The 25,199-nt window shown below is 38.9% G+C and overlaps 1 protein-coding gene across 9 annotated transcripts in view; it reads right to left on the reverse strand.

Annotated features, from left to right (window-relative positions):
• LOC102235637 (rap guanine nucleotide exchange factor 1) overlaps positions 1–24,111 on the reverse strand; it is a 49,149-nt gene extending 25,038 nt beyond the window's left edge. For 2 of the 9 annotated variants that reach the window (XM_023338733.1, XM_023338732.1), the window contains exons 1-2: positions 18,223–19,016; positions 1,687–1,832 (exon numbers count right to left, since the gene is read on the reverse strand). In XM_023338733.1, coding sequence (XP_023194501.1) covers positions 1,687–1,832; positions 18,223–18,304 — 228 coding nt within the window. In that variant the 5' untranslated portion in view covers positions 18,305–19,016. Of the gene's footprint in view, positions 1–1,686; positions 1,833–18,222; positions 19,158–23,805 lie in introns of those variants that run through there. The other 7 variants (XM_023338728.1, XM_023338727.1, XM_023338726.1 and 4 more) reach the window with 7 other exon arrangements.
• Between the last annotated feature and the right edge of the window lie 1,088 nt (positions 24,112–25,199).

A 25,199-nucleotide genomic window follows, 5' to 3' on the forward strand; every position in this document is an offset into this window, starting at 1 on the left:
CTATTGATGTGTTTATATTGTCATTTAGGATCAAAAGGAAGGCTGAAGTAGAGCTGCACAATAAATCAAACTGCAAATCATTATCGCAGTACCAGCATGTCATTTTACAAACACGAAGGACTGCGTGGAAGCAGTATTTGGTAAGATAGTATATTTCTAGTGTCATGCATTTAAGCTCTCACATTAATAATTCATATGGTCCATATATTCATATGGATGGAGTCAATTTACTCTTAGGGCCAACAGTAGATGTCTTTCGTAAGTAGTCAAGATGCTAAAGCTCAGAGAGAGTTGGGAATGTTCTTCAATGTGGAAAGACAGGAAATAATCTAGAAATTGAAGGTAAATCACAATTTTTAGCAGCAGTGATGTAAAGTAATAGTAATTAAATATTTTCTTTCAAATTGCGTTACCTTAGTCTGAAGTTAAAAAGTTTAGAAGCCGCTGTTAAAATCCTTCCAGTTTTCTTCTGTAAAAATATCACCACTGCCGTATTTGCACAATAAATATAGCGTAGTTTCCAAACTATAAGCAGCTACATGTTTTACGTGCCCTGAAAAGTGATGCATTGAGAGTGACAACAAAAGAGAGACTGAGGAAGTGTGTCACAAAGTGATTCAGAGGCTGCTCAATTACGACACTGATGAAGATGTCTTCAATGGTTGTAGTGTGCAGGAGGAACATGAAGATAGTGATCAATGACTTTTCCTAGTAGGCTATTGAATTTAATTCAATTTTATTTTTTTTAAGCAGCCGTATTGCAGGCACTGTTTGGCAAAAAGCATTAACACATTTGTGCATCTTACCGGTACATATTTTATTGAATATGAAATATTTCATTACAAGTTCATGAAATATGTACCAAAAATCCCAGAAAATCTTTTTTTTCTTTTTACACAGAAAGAAAATGTTTTCTGTGTAAAAATCCCATGTTACAACATGGGACACTTGCAGTTTATGCACAAGTGTGTGTACATATTTGTATTTTTTGTTGTTGTCTTTTTACAGTTCGTGGGTGTTGCTTATATCAGGTATGCTCAGTGGTCCAGAAATTACATTAAACAGTAAGGAGAAATTTAGCACTTTTACATAAAAACAAAAAATCCACAAATATCATTGCATTGGTTTATTTCTTTGCTTCCACATTTTCAAAGTGAAGGCAAACTTTGAAGGCCATAAAGTTCATATTCTGGACATTTTGATACTTACAGCGGGATGATATTATTAAAAACAAAACAAAGGCTCATAGAAACCGAGATAGAACATTTCTTACAGTTTTGAATCTACATTTTCAAAACTTTCCAATATCTTGATAACTGTTGCCAAGCTACGCCTTGTTTAAAGCCTCATTCAAAACAATGTCCCAAGTTTCATTGCATCATCCTGGCAAATAAACTCGCACACACTGAACCCTAAAGACGGACCAGAGCTGCTCATTCGGGAAGAAGGGAAGAGTCACTGGTGTCTTTATAAACTAAAACATCTGCTCTAATGGAGCCTGCTTCCACAGCAACTGGAAAACTGTGGGAACCCACAGGAAAACTCTCACACAAGGCCGCAGTGGGGACACAAGGCCACAGCGAGCACAAAACACAGAACGGGAAAACAATAGAATCCTAAACAAACAGTGTAGGTAGGAAAATATATAAAGTCCCATAGGAGATGGGTAACAAGGTGCACAGTCACCTTGTTTGCAGGTTTCTCAGTACTCTTGGCTGCTGGCTCTGGCTGCAGCTGCTTTGCCTTCTTGGATGGAGTCCTCTTGATCTTGGGTGAGTGGAACTTGTCCTTCAGTATCATGGTGAAAGTGGACAGATGGGATCGTTGCGAATCTGCGGACAGAAGGAAAACAGGAAGTCGAGTGGTCAGTCACGGCGTAAACATGCTTGAGGGGAGAGAATGGAAATGATCTATAAACAGATGGCACAAGCTCAGTGAAGAGCTGAATCCACTATCTCACAATGGCGCTCTTGTGAAACGGAGCTAAAGAGAGAATCAGATGTGGACACAAGCGAGATGCCGGAACGAAAGTGGAATCTTAAGACGCCGGTGCACCAGGGATTTTTATCAAGTATGTGCAGCATCTGTATTTCATCTGATCTGTTTGTCTTGGATGTAAATCTGTCGGACAGTCAAGGCTCTTCCAGCGGCCCCTACATGTGTGTGTGTGTGTGTGTGTGAGTCAAAGGCAAGAACAGAACAGTTAAACATGGCCAGAATGAAAACAATGACCACTAGTTTACTAGAGTTAAATTACTTGCCAATTTGATTCATTTACAGAGAACAGAGACAGAAAGTGTAATATTCAGCCTAAAATTGATGTGGCAGTATGATGCTATGGGGATGCCTTACTTCCAAACAGCATCAGTTCTATGAAACTTAGAATTGATGGGAAGGTGGAGCTTAATCACACTAGTCCTTCATGATGTTGTAATGGTTTTTTTTAGATTGCTGAAAATTACTGATTTTATGGCACCATTTTAAAAGGTTGCAGTCAAAAAATAACATTTTCAAGTACCTTCTTGAAACAGAACCCTTAATACAAACAAAATCATACAGTGAGGAGTTGTCAAAGTGCAAAAGAAGAATTTCATATTGGTCATTCAAGTCAAAATAAACTACACACTGTACAAGCAAATCCTACAGCACATCTTAAAATAACTTTTTACAAAAGAAAAAAAAAATACAATTGTCAGCATTTAGCACCACAAGCTTTCATCTTGCAGGTTCGGCTTTCAAGAGATGTCATGAAACCAAAAGTTAAATTAGAAGGAGGCTAAGTGAAAATTCAGTCGAGATGCAGTGATTAGTCAAAAAAGAAGGAAAGGCAGAAAACGTTAACATTATTGATCAGTTTGCAAAAAAAGTTGCTATGACTGGTGAAAATTTCAAGTCCGTGCAAAATTTGAAAACGATGACTGAATTTGCATTAATAGTTGCTATCGCAACATCCTGAGAGGACTCTTAATGCAGGCTTAATGGAGGCCATGACTAGGCAACTGCTGTCCTCAGATGCTCTCCGTTCAACCAGACTGAGATTAAACTATTTTGCTAAATAGGAAGGGGAGCCATTTCAGTCTCTGGAAATCTAGTAAAAAGATCCCCAAAAGCCTTATTGCTGCTGTAATTGATGGGAAACGTTCTTATATCAAGTATTGACTCAAGAGGGATGAATAGAGCAATAAAACTGGTCCAAGTCACACAACTAACGGTAGCTTTATTATGGCTAAATGATTTACTAATATGATGCAACTGAAGAAGTGCCAGCCAGCTGTATTTGAACATTGAGCACCTCTTGATTTCTGTGTAATCCTTTGCTCGCTCACTGCTTGTTTTCACCTCTTTCTCCCTCTCTATATCGCTACCCCAAAGTAATTCAAGAGATAAACGCTAATAACAGCACTGGGAGTCAGCAGGAAGTGTGGGTTTTATCAGTGACAAAATTACCCCTCTATCTGCGGTGATCTCCCCTTAGCTCAACGACAGCGGGAACTGGCATTCCAGGGCCAGCGGCGTAAAAAATGAACAAAACAATGTCGAACAGCAATCAACAGCAGGTAAACGGCACACAACACACTTCAAGCCATGCCGCGCTTTCATCGGCGCCATCGATCAACGGGCCGTGCACATATCCGCCCCTCTGTTCCCGCTCTCTGCCCTTAATCTTCCTCATCCTCAACCCTGAGTGGAAGCTAAAGAGCGCTGCAGCAGCCAAACACGGCTGTGTGTCTCATTAAAAATGCTGATGAGGAACGGTCCCAGCAGCAATTCCTCCTGATCCGGAGATGCAAGAGGGATATGAAGAACGGATTCTTCTTGTTTTACATTGAACAGTCGGGGGGGGGGGGGGGGGGGGGGACCATGTATTTTGCAATTTAGAGCAAAAACTACAAAAACACTGGCTGCTTTGTCAAAGTGAGTGACTTATTTATGCTGCAACGCTGATTTAATAATGTGCAGAGTTACTGGAAATGTACCTCTTGGCGCCTCTTTACCTTTAAAATTCATTTGACCTAGTTTTCAGTTTCCAAATGGGTCAAATCAGTCACATGAATATGGGAGCCAAAATTATTCTCTACACATAAATATGCTGCCTTTGCTGGTTCAAAAAAAAACAACAACAAAAAGATACAATTACATCTAGTTTTATAAGTAGTTATTATGTCACCAAACTCAAGCAGAGAAAACCAAAAAATCTCGATATGTTTTAGAAAATTGATGGTAAAAAAAAAGAAGAAAAAGTAAAACACCATCTAGTCAGTCTGGCAGGATTAAATGAGACAGAGGCAGGACAAGATGCTGTGACTAGGACAACTGGAGAGGGACAACTTCCTTATCTCTACTGTCTGAATTGCAATATGCAGTGCAGTATTACCACATAAAAAATGGTGTTTCTATGAATGAAGAGGTTAGAAGACACACTGGAAGGGGATTTTACTTCTTCAGCCAACCTTGTATTATTTATAGGGTGCAACAGTGGGTAACTATTGTTAACCGCTTATCAGCTGATGTGACCTGGTGTCATCTGTCAGTCAGCTGCCTATCACAGCAGCGCAAAAAGGGACAGTTGCTGATTTTCAGAGATTTGCGGAGGTAGACAAGATTGGTTTCTCGTGCAAGTATCGGAGGTTCACCCAAAACATCCAAAAAAATTTTGAAAAGAGAGAGAGTGGTTATAACCTTAAGGGGACACAGATTTTTAAGAAACCTAAATTCAGAACTTGTTTGAAAGAACGATGTACTTCGATACAAGGAGTCAAACTGTGGAACGACCTGCAAAACGATGTTAAAAATGCTAAATCATTACACATGTTTAAAAGAATGTTAAAGATTGTTTTTTTGAAGAAGTATGAAATAGTATAAAGTCAAAGTATAGTATTGTTCAGTTGAGATTGATGATTGACCTTGTTTCTTTGTTCTTCCTTTGTTTTCTTTTTTTTGTCACATAAGACAAATCAAAAAAATTTTAGTTTTTTTTTTTTTCTTTTTTTTTTTTGTTTTGTTGTTTGTTTGTTTTTTGTTGTTTTGATCCATAGTTGAGAAAAAGGGGCAGATATTATAAGATTATTTTCTTCTTTCTGCTACCTTTCATTTCATTTTTTTTAAATTATTTTATTTTTTCTTTGTATTAAAAATTTTTTTATTTGTATTGAATGAAATGAATAAAGAAAAAAAAAAAAAAAAAAAAACCAAGGAAATCGGGGGCGAATTTATCACTATATCCCTAATTATTTAGTTTCTTTACATAGATGACAAGCTACTTTTTAAATTTGAATATATCATATGTCAGAAAAACATATGATAGGGATATCACTGGTAAGTATTGTGATGACGATATCAGTTTTGATAAATCTCCATTTCCTTCTTTCCATTTTTTTCCTTTTTTTTCTGTGCTGTGTTGCTCAGCACAGAGCATTGAACACAATGCTCTGTGTAACCTTTAGCATCTTAGTGTCATCTGTGACAGGCAGGGGCATCTATTGCATGAAGACTCCATCCAACGGGCTGAAGAATAAAAACTGTACCCTCCAAAAATCTGTTCAAACCTCGGGATGGGGCGTACACTAGAGCAGAGCCATGAGAGCAGACACCGAGAGTTTGCTGGACATTCAGTTCCAGCTTACAAAGTCCCACAAGGACTACATCCAAGTCTGCAGCTGCGGAGTAGAGCAAAGCTGCCATGAGTGAAATGATTCACCACCGTGCTCGATGCAGCTGGTTCGGCAGACATCATCACAGTCCCTGAAGTTTTGCTGTCTGAGAATGGTTCTCTGGATGCAAACGCCTCTCCAATAGAAAATCTAGCCTCTAGCGCAGGGGTGCCCAAAGTCAGTCCACGAGGGCCGGCATCCTGCACATTTTAGTTCTCTCCCTGGTGGTAGTAACAACCTATTCAGCATGTCAATGTTCTTCTTAGGCCTTTTAATGTAAATCAGACCTGGATCCATCATTGGATCCAGGTGCGTTAAACTAGGGAAAGAACTAAAATATGCAGGGTGCCAGCCCTCGAGGACCGACTTTGGGCACCCCTGCTCTAGCATGAACATTACATGGACAAAAGAAATAAAATAAGCTGTGTGAAACAGAGTCAGTGGGGAGTGCATAGACTAGAGAGGGGGAATACAGTGAGGTTCTCTGTTATGGTCAAGCAGACCTCTCTGCGTTCACCATTCAGCAGCCAGGCCATCGCTCCTGCTCTCTGCGGCTTCCTGTCTGCCGCTGGCCAGAGTTGTAAGCGGGTGAGGTCATGGGCTGTAATGTCTCTTGTACTGAATTGGACCAGTCATGGACTAAGCAAAAGAGTGAAAGAAAGCTCACAGTAAAAACTTTTCTTTCAGCCATCCAAGCGACGACACAGGTATCGTGAAGTAGCCTATGTTGACATCAAAAGGGATACAAGAGAAAGCCAAGGCTCACTGACGACCGGGTCCAGTGAGATATTGAGTAGATTAAATGTTCTTTTAGCCGTTAATTTTTTTTTTTATTCTTTGATACTTGTAGATCTTTAAAAACAAGTACTACAAACCCTGCAAATCTTTAACAAAACACACTGCACACTGATTTGCGGTGTGAGAGTCTAGAGAGCATTCAAGCTGCTCAAGGCAAGGCTTTGTTGCACAATCAGTAAACAAACACACACCCACTGTAGAAAATGTGAGTGTATTTTGACTAGGTGCATCCATAAACATTAACCTGAATACTAATTTAGGTTGGCAGTAAACCTGATCTCTAACATTGCCAGTTTATTGTCCCATGCTAAGCCTTCATTGTGTATGCCTACACCAGCTTTGATTGGTCAAACTTAAAGTCTAGTTTGTCTTCTTAGAAAGTCTGGTTCATTTAGGGAGGTGTGAATGCATAATCATACTCTGATGAGGGGGAAAAAAAAGCAAACTGTGGTCCGCTAAACCATTAAGGTTTCAGTTCAAAAGAAGTGAACTCTGGTGTAGTTTGAATGTGAATGTCAAGAGTACCAAAGACCGCTCCAAAAGCACAAAGCAACTATAGCGCAGGGCATTCTGGGTAAATGGAACCAAAACAAACGGGCATGTTGAGCGCTGGCAGGAGAAACGGCTCGTGGTCTTTTGCAAAAAAGCTATGTTACAACCGCTACAATCTGACCCTACTCTTTGTTTACAATTCACAAAGAAGGAAGTTGTGCTCAGTGTCTTATTCAAAGATTTTTCTGGTGTTTCCGTCAGCGGTTCTTGGTCCAGCGCCACCACAGGCCACAGGTGAAGAGGTTTTTAATTAGTTTGGATTGTTTGACATAGTGCAGTGTGAACACAAATTTTAGTCTCCAATCGAACCGAGTCTATCAGACTACCAGGAGTGGAAAACACCCTAAGGCATCTATTTTCAACATTAGTGAGGTATACATGAAGTCAGGTTATGCATAGTGATGTAGCAGCCTGTTTAAAAGAAAGCCTTCTGATAGCATGTCCAGTTGATTCAAGCTCTGAGAGAGCACAAGAGAGGTTTCAAGTAGATAACAGGAAGGCTGGACAAAATATATTAAAGTTAATTGGTTTTATCATTTTGCGCTTTCTATCTCTTTTGCAATGTTTTACAGCAACAGCTCCCTTACGCTCTTGATCCTAATAAAAGTAATTAATAACTATGTCAGGAATGCTAGAATGTATCTTTCATTTTGAATTGGCCACAAACTGTTAATCGCTGACGTTAATAACTGTAAGACCAATTCCTGGCAGTGAGTGCAGTTGTTGGGTGGTTGTGCGCGTTTGGTCCAGTTCTGTATGAAAAGATTAAAACCTTAAAAGTTAAGGTGTTACCCTTCTAAGACAGCTGGTGCGTCCATCACAAGTTCCTTCCACCCTTAGAACAGGATGATTGCAGGGTGAAAGGATACAGAGCAGAGTTTGTGATTCAGGTTACACAAACAGCTGCCATCTCCTCCTGAACCTTATGTCTATGGAAGTGTGTGTGAACCCTGCGCTTAAACTGACATGTTTTCCCGGCTTCAGGAGGAGTGCAATAAGAGTCGGAAAGGTCATTGTTTGAGCTTTGGAGAAGAGAAAACAGATGGTGAAAAAAAACCAGATCTGAAAGTATGAATTTAATTAATGCAATACAAAATGCATAAAAATGATTTAAAGCCCTACTCCAAAGTAATAGGACTGTTACTACTCTGCCTAAAGATTGAAAAACTAACAAGAATAATAAAATAATTCTCTCTCAGATAATTTTATATATCATTGCATGTTCTACAATGTATAGTTTTTTCCCCCAGCTGAGATTAGGAAAAGCCTGAATTATGTATGAGCAATAACAGAGAAGCTAATATGAAAGAGAAGCAGCATGGCCACCTGCTGATTAAGCTGAGCAAAGACTACACATGTAGCATAGCCAGAAGTAAGATGTGGATATGTTTTTGTTTTGAACTGATTCCATAGCAACATCTCTAAACACAGCAAGAGCTATGAGCAAGCTGGTGGCTAACATCGTACAAAGAAAAGGATGCTGCAAAATTCTATGTCTTGATGCTGTGACACATATCTGAGCAAAAACCTATTATTAGTATGACTAGTATTAGTCATCAGTAAAGCAACATGTTAACATGGAGACATAGGGTGCAGGCTAGTGAAAACAGTGCTGACCAAGGCATTTCACTGATTGCCCTTTGCTGAAAATTCAATTCAAAAAATTATTTTTGATCCCAGATGCAGTTTCCCTACAGCTGTTTGATTTTCTACATATGAAGGGAGACATTATTTAAAAATCTTCGAAATGAGAGAAATTGAATTTAGTTTAATTACATATTCATAATAAATAAAATGATAAGTCATTTGTTACTAAATAGTTCTACTAGACTATGGAATAAGATGTTGAAAGCACCATCCTAACCACTACCAGGTTGCACCAACACCAACACTCTGTCCCTAGATGTTTAGTAATGCCATCCTTGTTTTTTTTCAATATTAAGATGCTGAAAATGGCTTCAAATGTCAACTCTGAAATAACTGTCTTTTTATTAAAATGTGTGGCATGACTTTGCCTCTGCTAAAATAACTAATTGATGACTGTAACACAGTAGGAAGGCAAGAAACACTAGAATTCTATTAAATAAAATAGATAATGACTAAAAGTGGAACCAGCACATCAATGTTTTTCAAAAACAAAGATTTTAAAGCTGCCAAAAAAATGTATTCTCTCTATAGGACTTCATTAGTCTTTAAATAAGAGTACAGTCAGTTGCATTTTGTCTGCAGCAATGAAGAGTGAAAAAATATGGCGTGAAACACAAACAGAAATACCAGTAGAAAAACAGACAAATTAGGAAAATTGGCAATTAAACAAGAAAAATTAGATTCGCTGTCATTGTGATCATTTAATTTCTTTATTTAGGGATTTCTAAATGTTTGTGTTTAGTTTTTAAAACAGAAAAATTGGTCTCTGACAGAAGACATGCAGGAAACATTGTATGTTGCACTTGTAGGTATCTAAGGCAAACCAACAATACTAGAGTGGTAGCAAAGCAGCAGCAGCAACAACAGGAAAAGTCTTGGCATGGAACATGGCTTACAGCTGATTTACGAAGTAATGGAGGCAGAAGTCCAATGGTGTGTTTTATAGCTTTCCAGCTGTGCTGCTTAGGCATGGTGTTCAATAGAGAGCCACAGGGAGACTCAGTAAGAGAGCATCAGCTTCACTTACTGAGTAACTAAATGACATGAAGTGGATGCTAAATGCTTAGCCCACTTAACACATACTGTTTTCTGCAAAACAAAATAGTAAATGAGACTGTAGAGGGTTTCTACATGGTCCATATACAGTTTGCAATGCATTATACTGATTTCCCTATTAGCATTCTTTATAATGACTTCTGGAGTCAAAGCAAGCATGATGTGTGAACAGTGAGAAAGATTTATCAATACTGCACTGGGATCCAATCAAAGTCTAAATGAGGTGGTTTATATCAGTGCTTGCAGCTTTTAGATGAAATATGTAAAGTACATGTAATTATTGTACTACACATTTTTTTTTCAATGTCCAAGGGCACGTGTGTCGTCTTGTTTTTCTTTTTTTTTGGTTACAATAAAAAAAAAAAATTTTTTTTTAAATCAACCACAGGCGCTATGGTATGCTGTCAGCGGCTTCCACAAACACGCCCTTCAGTATGTAAATGACTAGCAAAGCAGAACCAGCAGCAGTGGGTCAGCTCAGGAGTAGATATCAGAGCGGGGATGGAGGTCCTCTGTGTGCTGCCGCGCATGAGCACAGACAGCCTGGTCATCCATGACTAACAGAGCGTGTCATATGGTAAAGACGATCTATAATGCAGATCCATATCACAAAGCACCACATCAGATACTTAACTGCTTTATGTGATTACGTTCGAGAGTAAAAACTGTTCTAAACTATATCAGACAACATGGTAAACTGAGGAGACAAGCTAAAAAGGAATCATTACATTTACCCTAAACACACAACACCTGGCCCACTTTGTCAGGTTTTTTGCCACAGTAACAGGGAAATATGCATATTTTTATTAGGGCCGAGTCCCAAATAAGTGTAAAAATATGCAAAGAATAATAATAAAAATACACCTGAAACCTGTGGTAAGGTGAAACTACAATGTGAAACATGTGTCTTGACTAATTATTCAAACATGTAATGTTAGAACAAAACAAACCCAAATCCAACCTAATCCCTAGGTGACACACCTATGCTTGTTCAGTGTTTGTTTGAAACATCAATATGGATTAAGAAACATGCCTTTGCCCATGAAAACTAAACCAGAATTTTAATAGGAAAAGAGGCAGCAGCTAATGCCAGTACATTTACTGCCATCCGCATCCACCGTCAGGCATAGTTGCACGGTTATTTTATATGCAGTCTACCATTACAGCAACATGACGAACAAGGTAGAACAAAGAATAATAATCATAAATTACAGCCATAACAGTAATTTAAAACAAGCTACAATGCATGATCTCAGGGTTTCTGAGGTTACAATTCCCCATGTATTTAATACTAAATGTTTGGATGAAATGCAAGGTTATGCAGATATTAAGAGCAGTGAGTAAGATTTCTGCAATACAAAGCCTGTTAGTCATGCATTTAATTTGGTTTTGCTACAAAGTAGTGATATTATATTAAATTAATAAAAAGAAAAGGTTAATCAAGTTAATGCTTTACTTTTCCTTTCAGAATGAGCAAAGCATTCCTGTATGAATCAATACAAATGTGGATGTGTAAGAGTGGCGATATTAAAAAAGTAACCACATCCTCTTTCAATTCACTTTCAACAGCTGAAGCAGTAGGACATACAGAAACTCTCTGATCCCCAAAATATTCTCAAATTCTGACACCCTCCAATGGCACACCAAGATAATAAGACTGCGACCAAATAAGTACACCCCAAAATTCACTTCTCTAAATAGTTGAGGAGTAAACTTTTAGCCTTTGTTGGCTTAGTTGGAACACTAAAACTCACCGCCAAGCTATCTGAGTTCATCATCATCACTTACTGTACCCCTCTACTTTTTCATAACAACTCTAACAAAGCTATTTAAAAAAAAGAAAAGAAAAACATGCCACAATGTGCTTACTCTGGGCTGTGACTGACCTCTACGATAATGTGTGTGTGCTCAAATAATCCAGCCTCTCTGCCAGCTGGAGTACAAATCGGATGGTTTCAATATGGGTCGACATCTCATTACGGCCACCGGACAGGCTAATGGAATATATTCATGGGAGCTCTGGGCAAATCCCTTTATTGGGGTTGTATTGAAAGTAACGCAGCGAACCCTAAGGAGTAGTTGACTCAATTGTTCTGTGTACAACAGAACACACGGGCCTTCACTCACACATTCACATCCAGTGACACTAACAAATAAGCACACGATTCATCTCTAAAAGCCATTCAACCGCAAGCAGAAGCAAGAGCGAATTGCCCCCGGGGCGCGACTTTTCAACAGCACCAGTGACAAGCAGAACACGGTCTGCGGCGCACGAGCGGCAAGCTTTTGATGGTCCCGGCTTCTTTTAAAAACCCGGCGATAATGAGACGGCAAACAATGGAATGGAAAACACTGTTTTGCGAAACATTGGTAATGTGCCATAAAATCTACGAGCCTCCAGATTAAATAGTGCTCACCTTTTTGACACGCTTAATTAAGTTGCACTATGCTGTCTGTATTTACTGTAAACAAGATGTTTCTATCTTTGGCACAGCCGGAGTTCAATGAAAGTTTGACTTCATTTCAGGTTTCCATAAAAAACAAACAAAAACAAAACAAAAAAACAGCTTCAGTTTTGAGGCTTGAACGTAGATTGCTCTGTGCTACTTGGCTGCTTTTGCCATTTTCTCCAAACAATTTCTGAAAACCTGAATGCTTCCAAAAAACATCAACCCTATCCTCACACCACTGCAATGCACTATTGACTATATATGCTGTGCATTGTGTTGCAGAAACAATTCCATTATTTGATGATTGTACATTCAGTGGCAAAGAAACCAGTATGTTATGTAAACAACTTGCTGTACGTCTAGGAAACTGAAATTTGTCTCTTTGTTTACAACTTCCTTTTCTGCAATAAATCAAATAGATGTCATCTTACAAGCAAGTCTGGGGATGTTCCTCAACACTGTCTAGATTTCTTTCAATAAGCAAAAAGTCCGACAATCGCATGATAAATTAAAATGGGCTCAATAATTCCTATTTGCATCATTTACTGTTTTTTCTCTATTCTCTCTCTTTCTACTAAAAACTGGACGACAAAAGTCTTCAGTCTGATGCTTTGGTCTCAACTAGCACTTTTTCTAAGGACAATTTTGTTTACAGAGGTTTTAAATCTTTTCATTTGTCGTTTCAGTTGTGTTCTTTAATTATTTTTGGATATTTAAAATGTGTTCCAGTTCCACTGTTAAGTGTTCATTAAAATGAAAAGTTATTGATCTTTAAGAGAGTGTTCTTTAGTTATTATGCCATTACCACTATATTACTTGAAAATGGTCTCAAGACAACAATATTATAGTTTACCGCATTAATGTCTAGGATAATTTATCGTCCAGCAAAATTTGTTATTGTGACATCAAATATGTATGAAAGGTGCCAAAAAATGTAATAAATTGGTGCTTTTGTATTTTGTAATCCAAACCGAAATTTCATGAGTTTGCTTATTTAACCTGATAACAGTGACATATTACTTTCTCTTGTACACATTTAAAAAAAAAAACTTTAACTCAGCAAATACAAGTAATAACTTAATTCTTTCATTGTGTACCAAATGAGACTCCAAAGACCAGCACACATTCACCAAGCTTCCTGACAGGGTGGGGTGTAAATTTGTATGATGCAAATTGTTGAAAATGGGAAATCACACAACGCACACACACTCCATCCTGGGTACCCCTCCTGTTCCTTCCCTACTGATGCCGAAGCCACTGGTACGATTTCCTGTCCCTTGTCTCCATCATCGAGTGCCGCTTCCTCTTCGCAGTCCAGGCTTGCCTAAAATTGGTACGTCTCTGGATTTTCTCAAGCCTCTCTCAAAATGGTTCGCCTCATTTATCCCAGACACACCAAAAAGCTCAAAGCAGCCTGATCCTTAAAGTGACCTTCTGGCAGCATATCACTGCATTTTTTAAAAATTTTATTTAGGGTTCCATTTAAAGCTCACTTTTCGAACTGAATCTTTCAGCAGAGTGAGCGCGCACCGGCTGGCAGGCAGCAGGTTCCCCTCGGGTGAAACCAATATACTAAAGAACCACAAAGAGCTATAAATACCCCCCACTTGTCAGGATCTCTGACATCAAACGGCACCAGAGAACACACTGCGACAGCTAAAATAAAACAACGCTGATTTGCTGGTTGAATTTGGAGTTCTGAGAGAATGGCAGCTGCTTGGCAGGAGAGCACAAAGCAAACATTCACTATAAAGCACTCGAGAAACGAGACAGATCTTGCCCACAGAGACAAACAGCCACAATAGAACCGATCACTTCAGCACTGAGTAGAAGACAGATACAGAGAGACAGAAACATAGGAAACAGTAAATGGCCTCGAGCAGTGAGGAGTGGTACCACTCGCCTCCTGTTAGAGAGCTGCACAAAGCTCATTCTGTCTGTACAGTGGCCTACTTGTCAACCTCTTGACACCTTTGTGCACAAAGGCTGGACAGGGCTGATGGGAAGGTCCAATACAACTGATATATTACAAACAAAAACAAAAGAAAAGCTGGCAGGTTGCTTTAAAACCTATTGTTTTATGTTTGTGGTGAAGCAAAGCAGAACAAAACTGTTGTGATTGAAGCTAATGGCTACGTTTGGGTCTCAGTTTAGTCATAAATAAGGACTTACAGAGTCTATACAGAGTTCTATTTAAAATAAAATACTTGACAAACTATTAGTTCAAAGAGTTTTTTTCCACATTTCAATTTTAAAAAACAAATTTGTCGCACCAAAACGTAAAAATGACAGACATTGTATACGGAAGAGCTTTCGCCATTTTTAAATATGAAACCTGCACCTTCCAGTGACACAGTTGATTGGTCAGGACTTACAACCGAATGAACATAAAGCCCAACCTGAAGCCTGGCAATATGGATTCAACTAGCTACAATGTTAAATCAAGTCGTTTCACATTAGAAAGACATCTGCTGAGAAAAACTGAGGCAAAAATTGAATACTAACTGCACAAGCAGAGAAAGAGTTGCGTAAAAATCACCTGAAACGTTCATGAACAATAACAAGTTGTCACATTTTGTGATGTTCAAACTAAAGTCTGACATTTGTTAAGGAGGTGAACTTTTCCACACAACTTTAGTACGCAAGCCAAATCATAAGTGGTATCAAAGCAGCGAGTAAACAAGATGGCATGAGGTTAGCGATACAGCTAACTGCTGCAACGACTGTAGCTTAACGGTCTCAAACTTTACTCCCTTGGATGTATCCATGGCAGCCACACCAATGAATGAACCGAATGGCCAAATTGCTTCCTTTTAACTGCACTTCAAAGATAAACATGCCATTGATTTGATTAGCTTAATAGGACGCCCATAACCCATAACTACAAAAATATAACAAGACATTTCTGCATTTGCAAAGGCTTGTGCTGATGCTGTACGAAAATATTTTAATTTGATCACATGTTTAATCTATATTGAGAGTAATAAATGCACATTTATATTAATCTAAATTTACAATATTTCGTTCTCAAGTTAATATTTAGCCAGCATCTTTTTACATTTTAAAATCTGATCAAAATAGAAAAATCCAACAAGAAGTGGGTCGATGCACGCTGACCCAATTGGTGTGCCTGCAAGTCACTATATCCGTTACAGTTCCAGCAGGATTAAAAGATATCAATCTAAGGATTCGCAGTCATTGATGGAGCCAAAAACAAACAAAGGCGTCTAAACATAGATCTACCTCGACAACAGCAGTGACTTGTTTGCAAGTGATGCCAACTTCTCCTTTCATTCCTGATCTGGAGTGGCGTCGGAAACTGGCAGCAACTGTAAAGCTTCCCCTTCATTGTCCGCCGGCACCCTGCCACTTTAGGGTCTCAGCGAGTGGACAAGCTCAGCCCAGGCAAAGACAGAAAAACATTTTTACTGGATCTCCATATTTTGGATTTTCTTTACAAAAAAATTTAAAAAGCCAAAATTAAGAGTAATATTGCAGGCGATATAGCCAGCAAGAGAATAAGCACAATTCATTGTTCAAAACAACTTAAGTTTAGCATTCGACAATAACATCAAACGTTGGAGGAAGTCATGAGTTCCTAATTTCTAAAATCAAATCTTAAGAAAAGTACTTAAAAAGGCCAATTGAGATCTGCAAAAGTTCAAGCAAGCCAAGAACTTAAAAGCAATGTCATCTAATACATCTGAACCTCAGTTATGTTTTAAATAACCACTTTTTTGCTGTTTACTTAAAGCATCCTGTATAAAAAATAGTTTAAAAAAATTTCTTAATCACCATTTGTTATCCAATGAATTGTTTAACCGAAAAAAAGAGTCAGCTGCACTGATGTTAAGCCAAACAGAAAGGGTTGAGAATTTCACATTTTGATATTAGAAGTAATTTTTTCACTGCAGATGCATCCCTTGCTACAAACGATCAGCTAAAGATATGCTGTTATTGCATTTTAGGCAGTAAGATGTTTATTTTCTCATTTAAAACAGGAACTGAATTGTTTATTTGCATTTTGAACACATTTCTAAATCTCATTGTATAAAAAAATTATTCAAATGGAAAATCAGCAGAATGTGGCAGATTTTTATCAGCTTGATTAGTAGTCAAAATAATTGACAGATTAATAACTAAAATAATTGTCTGTTGCGGAGCCACACATAACATGACGTCAAATTTAATTTTAATTGGCGTTATATCAAATTTTATTCCATCTTTGACTCAATAGTCAAAGCAAACATCAAACCATTTTCTTTCAAATTTAAGACAACTAATTAGTTCCAACCAAATGTTAACATCTATAGAGCCAAGCCTGCTCTATGTATTTATATTGCTATTTATTTAGCAAGTGAATCACAACAAGGACTCTACATGTCACTACAGAGACCTAATATTGCTAAAAATACTGAGCAAATTATTTTAGACAAATGATACACAAACTCATCCAAACACCAACCGCTGTGCTTAAATACATGGTTTTTTTTGAGCTGAGCGCACCAGAGTGTGTGTTTTCAAAACAAGGCATTAGGTCTCTCAGTCCTGTGTAATTACACAATAATGGACTCAACTCCCTTAATTTAGGAGCCTGTTCGAGCTACCGGCTCACCAGGGTGGATCATTTCACACAGTGTGACTGTGGTAGCACCGGCTCATAACAAACATTAATAACCCGAGCGGCGCTAACCCCTACGTGTGGGTCAACAAACATACTCAGCTACCATGGTGAAGCAAATCAAACAAACCGTGTAGGCGATGCAATTTTATTATTATCATTACTTCTTTTTTTTTATTGTGCAACAGGATTACGACGATGACATCCAGGCAACTGTGGCAAGACGTCACCTGATGAGCTGGGATTAGAGAGGCTTGCGCTTCTGTCTACGAATGGTGGCGGCGATAAGGTCAAGCAGCAGCCTCTGATGGAGGGCTGCGGGCCTGCAGAGCCGCCTCTTAAAGCTGGGTCCGCCCAAGGCTTCAGCAGCGCAAATGAGCACTTTCTATAAAGCCACATGACACAAAAAGCACAGCAAGGAATGTCCCCTGCACTTTATTCTGCCAGTGAACCTACTTTACCAAAGTTTAAAAAAAGGCTTTCAAACTGGTAAGAAGAGCTTTAAATAGAGACGTACACACCCCTAAGAGCCCCTTACAGTATAGACAATTAAAACTAAATTAAATCATAAAAACCGCTGCAGCATTTTTACATAAGCAGCAGTCAAGTGAAACGAGCCTTTGATAATATTTTCAAGTGAGGGACCTGCATTCTTGCCATGTATATTCAAATACACAAACTATTGTTTGTCATATATTCAGCTGTTTCAGCTCAACATCTTTCAAAAAGCACAACACAACTAGAGGTGCTTAATAAATCACCTGGCGACTGAAAATTATTATTTTTTCACAGGCTGACTGGCCACACCTGAAATCAGCTATTTGGAAACTTAAAAATCTGATCTTTTTCTGATCAGTGAATGCACCATGTACATGCATCCAAGCACAACAGCCATTGCAACGAAGAAGCAGAGAGATGCGTTTTTGAAACAGTAACTATGTTTTCTACAACTTGTCTGCAATTCCTTCAGGCATTCAGAAAGCTAGAAAGAAAACAGGAAGTCTAAATGGAGAACACATTTTTAAAAAAATCTTTTTTCAACTGGATCTATTTCAACCTCTGTTTTTCATGGACTATGCAGGATTTGAAAATGTTAGCAGCCATTCAGAAATCTCAGAGTTGAAGTAAGTACATTCTCAAAGATTTCAATGTGGATTACCGTTTTGGCAAAGCTAGCCACAATAAAATTAAAACCAGCTTTATATGTCTACTTTGTAGTCATTTTGTCTTGCTTTAATTTAAAAAAAATTTCTTTAAAGGTCTGTTTTTCCAAGCACACATACATAATATGACACTACTTCTGCTTGTGTGGCAAGAAAGCTAAAAAAAAATCTCTCTTAAAGTTAATTAAATCACAAAGTTAAGCTTTTCAAAAAAACAGCATTTAACCACGAAATTCTGACAAGGCAGATCTACAGTAATTTTCTGTGCGTGGCAGTTTCTTTACCTGCGTCTTCATCCACATCCTCCCGTAGAGAGGAGTCCGTGTCCTCGGAGGAACCCTGGCTCCTCCAGCTTATATTGCCCATGCAAGAATCCTTTATCCACAGAGTTTAGTCCTGGTGATATTGATGGTCCCGTTCTCTGTGAGCTGAGGCTCGCCGATCAGCCTCGCGTTTTTACAGCCATCCCTCAACGGGACTGCTGACTTTTAGTCATGAACTCACTAGTCCTTGTGACCGTCCTCACTTGACTCACCCATGTTGCATCGCGCCTCACAGGAAAGAGCCACAAATAGACCTGACATAGGCACTGAAAAGCAGTCAATTGTTTCGAAAAAGCAAACCTTGAGAAAGGAAAAAGAAAAAATCCTGGTCTGAGTAAAGAAGATAGAATCAGTGTCCATGAAAGGGAACCAACTCTCAGTGACATGCACTGGGGAAAGCCACGAAGAAGACAGCTGTCCACCTGTGGGAATAAGTGGCCTCTCTAGTGTAGATGCCGACACACAGCTTCAAACGAAGCAACCAGGCGTTAAGCGTCTGGAAAATGGACATAAGTCCGAGACATAAACCTGCAAAGAGAACTGGCACTGACTTACAAACGAGACCCTCCGAAAACTACCTTTACTGCAGCCTTCTGCTCATTGGAAGACGTTGATAAAGACGCAGAAGACCAAAGGACTTGAAAACCTTCACGTTACAAATGCCCGACTGCTTCCACTTCCCATCGATTGCCTCAGCCCCAGTCGTTACCAAACGTGCAATCAATCCACTTTCCTACCCCATTCCTCTAATCTTTCTCCACCCTCTTTCTTCTCATCCCTGAACCATATTCCCTCCCTCTTCTTTGCTTTCCCATACACAGAACACAAGCACAAAAAAAAAGAAAATCTAATTACAACACTGTTAAACCTATATGGGAGCAGCAGGCCGTTCATTCTGTGGTGCAGGGAGGGCGAAGAGCTTGCTCGCATCAAACCTCAAAAATTGCAGCATGTCAAACCAGGACCCGTAGCCTACCCTCTGTAACAGTGGGATCACTCATCAGCAATGTGGGCTGACCAAATTGTCCCAGGAAGTGTTTTGTTATCATAACTTCTTCAGCTCTGGCAACTAAGGCACGCAGGCCTTGCTATTTCTGTACATCACACAACAATATATTTTGAGGCTTAAAGCATTCCAGTCACCACTTCAAAAGCACAAAGGCGTCCGAATAACTCACACTTCGGCGTTAACTCTAGGAATGCTAGAGAGGAAACTCCTTGCATCGCAGCTAAACACACAGATACACACTCCCATTATTTGCAGGGACGGAGGGGTGGGGAGGGTGAGTTGGGGTGGCAGGGAGTCTAAAATAGAAAACTGATGGATCAGTTCCGCTGTGGCTGGTTACTACTATCAACTGTCCAGTCAGAGAGGAGTCCACAAGCTAATTTTAAAACATCGATGCTCCCACGGCTTTGTTACCAACGCCGACAAGCCAAAACTTGTGTCATGACTTCTGACTCCCGTGTCAAAAATGAAACACAGATTTTGCAATAGCCGGGGAGAAAATAATAAAGGAAATAGTAATGCAGGCCTATCTTTTCTCTTCCAACATTTAAATGTATGCTAACTCGCCACCAGCTCAATGCTCACGTAGAGAGCTACAAATTCATGTCATCACATAAACAAGGTTCATTTATGAAGGTCAGACAGGGACAATTCTGCACACAGAAATTTAAAAAGATGCATGAATCAGTCTTTTCCTGGCCGATACTGATTTATACTCTTTGTGCCAGTAGCTGTTGTGACAGATTAAGATTTCTTTTCTATGGCTTAAAACACACAAATGAATAGGACCAGTACTGACCAATATTTTACACCCTGGAAAAGATGCTAGTTCATCACATGCCTCTGATTTAATAATAAAAAAAAAGAAGAAAAAAAGTGCAAATAGACAATTTCTTATAAACAAAATAGAAATAAGAAACTTCTTGCTCGTACAAATAAAAAAAGAAGCACAACATCCTGGCATCAGAACAAGTTTTTTCTTTGCAGAACAATCCAAATCTCATTTTCTGCAAATTAGAATAAGTTTACCTAAAAATAGTTTCTGTAACAGCATTCGATAGCTTTATTATTTAAAGGAGAAGATCATCTGAGGTTTACTGCAGCAAAGGAATTTTTGCGAACAGGCTATTGTTACCTCCTGGAGGGAAATTCATAATTACAAACAGTGAAACTCTGAAAATGTTTCCAACTCCATAAAGATATTTACACATTTCTGTAGTAAAATCGTATCTCGCATTCACACCAATACAATACCCATTCCACACACACATGAATGTCACCACAGTTTTGCGATGTGTTGCGATGACAAGCAGCTAATCCCACCTATACCAAGGGAGTATTGTTGGAAAACCAAAAATAAGGCACAGAGAGAAGTGAGTTGAGCAATAGAAAATCTTAAAGGACGCGGTATTGTTTACAAATCATATATTTCAGGTTTACACCTGCCAAACGCCAAATGTTGAGAGAGTTTTTGATTTGATAGATAAACGAATCTGGAATCAGAGAGGTTGGACAAATGGTGTCTAGACTGTCCACCACGGCTGCCAACATGTGAACGAACCGAACTGGAAAAACACCACATTATTATATAACTGACAGCCTTAGGAGGAAGGTAATAAATCTCATTTATATTCCATTCCCAGCTCATTCAAGTGGACTGAATGCCTGAAATGGAAGTAAAAAGCAGTTCAAACGAACTAAAAGACTGAATCCATTTATGATTAACAAGTAATCTGAGCTGAAAATTGACGTTTTTTGTCCATTTTAATGTCTTCGGTGCTTTGCTCAGATGTTAAATTGTCTAACAAACAGATGGAAACAAAAACTCAAGTGACGCTTCTGAGCTGGATCGTAATACTTGTAGTTTCTATGAAAATAATAGAAACAACAGCCGTTATTAGCTCATCGCCTATTCATTACGCGCAACTGTCACGCATGCACACACAAAACCTCCCAAACTTTTACAGACGTGCAAAGAGAGCACGGCATACCAAATGTGAACTGACGAAACTGCTGTAAATCTCTGCTCCTCTCCACCCGGTTCCTGCTCCCTCGAGGAAATCACAGAGCAGCGAGTTTGCAAGTCATTTGCTCCAACGTTTTTGGGCAACACTCAAGACTCTGTATCTGTTTAAGGATTACAGTCCCGGGTGCCTAACCGGTGAGGTTATGTGGGTGCGTATGCAAAGAAATAAATGCTACAGAAGATAAATCAACCACCCACTTGGAAGTCCACTCTTATGCATGTGGATGTGACATCGAAATGGAGCACCACACAACAGGTTGCAAAGCCAACTCTAATAAACAAGTCACGAATTTGAGTGCTAACGTCCCAGAAGAGGAAAAGCCGGTGACTTTGGGACACGGTTACCATGGCGAGAGGGGAGTATGTTTATGTAGCAAGTGAATCTGGTCATTACTCTCCCGTGGACGTTTGGGGTCCATGTGTGCATTGCATTGATAAACCGAGACAATCTGTGCACCATGGTAACCACTTCAGTAGTTATCCCATGCATCATGTGTTATTCTTCAGTCAATGGCTAAAAATCCATCTGCTCACAACTGGGAGCTTTACATAAAATCAGAAAATGTTCATCAGGAAGATGAAGATATTCCAGCAAACCTCCTACGTTTTACACATATTTAAGAGTAATTTGAAATGTAATGGATCACGTTTAATTACGGAATATTAGTAGTTTTTTTTTTTTTTTAAAGCTTACAGGTAAGAGTTTATTAAATTTATAGGAATTTACACAGAAAAATTCCTGTGTTTTCCTAGTTTAAAATACCAAATTGTTCAAAAGTCAAGTCTGCAGTGATTTTATGTTTTTGTTTTTGAAAAATTGCTAAAATGTTATTTCTCAACTTAGCTGAATAACGCAGATTCTTTATAGAGATAAAATGTATGAAATGCATAACTTATAAAATGCAGAGGCTTTTCCTCTGAAATATTAAAAGGTCTATACTACTTGCTTTTTTCCAAAATTAAAATCTTGCAAGCTGGACTTTATATTTTTAAGTGTGTAAAAAAGAGGAAATTTTGCAACCTTACGACAGGAGAAAAATGTGATATGCTGCAAACTATTGTCTATGGTTTTACAGATAGATTTTTACTGCTTTGTTTTTTTTTTTTAATGAACCACCACTCAAACTTTAGTTGTTTTTTTTTTAAAAAAAAGAAAGTCATTGTTTGTTTTTTTTCTAAAAATGTTTTATTAAGACAGCTCATTCCTCTTTTCATCATGTCAGTAAAATACTGTTATGCGTTATCATCATTTACAGACTTTAAGAGGAAACAGGAACAGGCAAAAATCGGAATCAGCTGCAAATTATGTGTCGGATGGATTTGTGCCTTGACAACAGACCTACAAGTCACTCTGCAAGTATATTTAGGAAAGCTTGGGAAAGCAGATGTGCGAGTCAGAATCTGCACTGCCTCTGACTTTTCATTTAGCTGTGACCATATGTAGTCATCTGTCCGCAAGACACGAAAGGAATCGGAAACTTTTACGCCTGTGAGGAATGAGTGAGCCTGGCGGTGGATGATGACACTCCCTCCCCGCCTGTCGGTTAATGGGAGTCCCATTTACTGCAGGCGACACCGGGCAGGACTGCATATATATGAACAAGGCCAGGCAGGGAGACAGCTGCTGGAATGGGGATGCAAGCGTAGCTGGCGGGTATAAAGTTTCCTTCCCAAAGGCATACATACCTAAGACGACCCCTGTTTGCACTCGCACCCAAGAGTGCAATGCAGTGCTTTATTTGCCTTTCGCCTGCATACAAAATGAGCCACGCAGGCAGACACAACAAGCGACCAAAGCCATGAAAAAATAAAAATAAATAAAAATTGCCACATGCACAGTAGTGAAAATCAGTTTAGCACAGATACACACGGAGGTCCTGGGCGTGAACTAACTCCAGGTGTCGACACAGCTAACGTTAGCCTCAGAAAGCTAACATTTAGCTGCTGCTTCCAGCAGCAAACCCACATTAAATGAGGATAAGCAGTGGGAGAAAAATATTTTAAATAACACATACCGACTTCCCAAAGGACTCCGAGATATTTCCTCATCCCAGAAAAAAAACCCATCTGAGGTTTGTTTCAAGCGGTTATGGACGTTTTCAAACAATAAACGATTATATTTATGCGACCGTAGAAAGGAGAGAGAGAGAAAAAATCGCAGGGAGACTGATAAAATGCCGGTGAAGTCCCATGCCAGCTCAAGAACCACAGCATCTATCTATATGTGATATTACTTCTGCCTAAATTTACACTGGCATGCTAAATCAGCTAACACCAGCGAGCAGAATAGAGAGTGGCGCTTTATTTTCAATTGGATAGCCGAGAAAAGAGCAATCCACGAGGCCCAATTAAACCACCATTTACACTGGACACATTCATGCAGTGAAGATTTATCCACACACATCCCGCGTTAAATTCACCCACAGCTCCCCTTTATAAGGAATCCCGTTATTACAGTATCCCGAGGTGGGAGTAGTGCGCTTTGAGTCTAAGCCTGGGCAGGACTTACCTTGCTTGCTCTCTATTTTTCTCGACATCTTTCGTAGCCAGCAGCAGCGGCAGCTGTGATCCCCGCTCTCAGTTCAACAAAAACGGTAGCTGCCAGACGAGCCTCGCCGCGCGAGTCCTCCGATTATCCCCTCATTTTCGACGTCCCACCGAGTCCAGGAGAGGATTCCGTCGGGGTTATTGCGCTGTACTGACAGGCCAGACACATTGGTACGGTCAAAAACGGTCTCCGTCCGTCTCCGGGTAATTTTCACTGGATACACACACACACACACAAGCGCGCACACGTTAATGCCCTGATCCCAGACTCGGGCAGGGAAAAAGAAGAAAAAAAGAAAAAAATTCCATCTGGTGTAACAGCGCCCCCTGGTGGTAGGAATTGGACACGTCAGCTTGACATCAAGGCGATGGGCGTGTTGTAACTTCAATTCAAAGAGTTGCATACCAATCCTCACTAGTTTTTTTTTATTTTAAACAAAAATACATGTGGTGCTTATGGAATAACTTTATGCATTGAAAATTCATTTGAACTTACTATTATACAATTTCAGGAGTTTTATTTTACAGTGAAATGCTTTTTATTAATTATGCTATTATGTGCAACTAATTTGTCTTGTGAGGTTCTGTGACCATAAAGTAAAAAAAACATATAAATTGGTTCTGCATGTTTGAAGGATGTACTTCAATTATGTTTCATTTCTATTGTGTCAATTACACACAGTTAGCTGTTCTACAACTATATCTAAGGAATGTTACGACAGTGTAGGAGAAATATGTAGCTTAGATTGGTTTTGGTCGTTACCCTATCATATCAATTAGCCAAAGAACTTTGTCATCCATCTGTCCATCTACAAGCAGTTTTTCCATTCTTATTTAGAAAAGATCAGAGGAGGGAGCTGTACATTAAAAAAAAGCTTAGCAGCATAGGATTCCCTAGTAATATTTTGACTTTAACATTTCCACCATTCTGATTTCTACTAGTATTTTCTTGCTAAGTGAAAGTGTTGGTGCACCATCAGCTCTTACCAGTGAGGTCTGAACAATCAGAACACTTGTCAATTATAAGAAAAACATTTTATTCCAAACTCTTATGTTTGGAACTTTAGATGAGTCAGTCAGTGTTTAAGATTGTCTCCATTTTCTATTTGTAACTTCTATAAACAGACTGCAATTAATTGAATTAGTAAAGACACCAGCTGCTCCTTGCAAAACACCACAATCCTGCTTGTCATTTTAATGTTTTAGTTGTTCATCTTTTTCAACTGGAAAAACAGGAGTAAAGGTCAATATGTAATGTTTTCTGCACAGTTATCTTGATATGAAATACTTTTAAAAAAAACTTTAAAGAACGCACAGTGATTAACCTTATTTTACTCAATCCGCACTTTTATTTTT

Source organism: Xiphophorus maculatus, chromosome 8 (assembly GCF_002775205.1).
Source record: "Xiphophorus maculatus strain JP 163 A chromosome 8, X_maculatus-5.0-male, whole genome shotgun sequence".
Classification (NCBI taxonomy): Eukaryota; Metazoa; Chordata; class Actinopteri; order Cyprinodontiformes; family Poeciliidae; genus Xiphophorus; species Xiphophorus maculatus.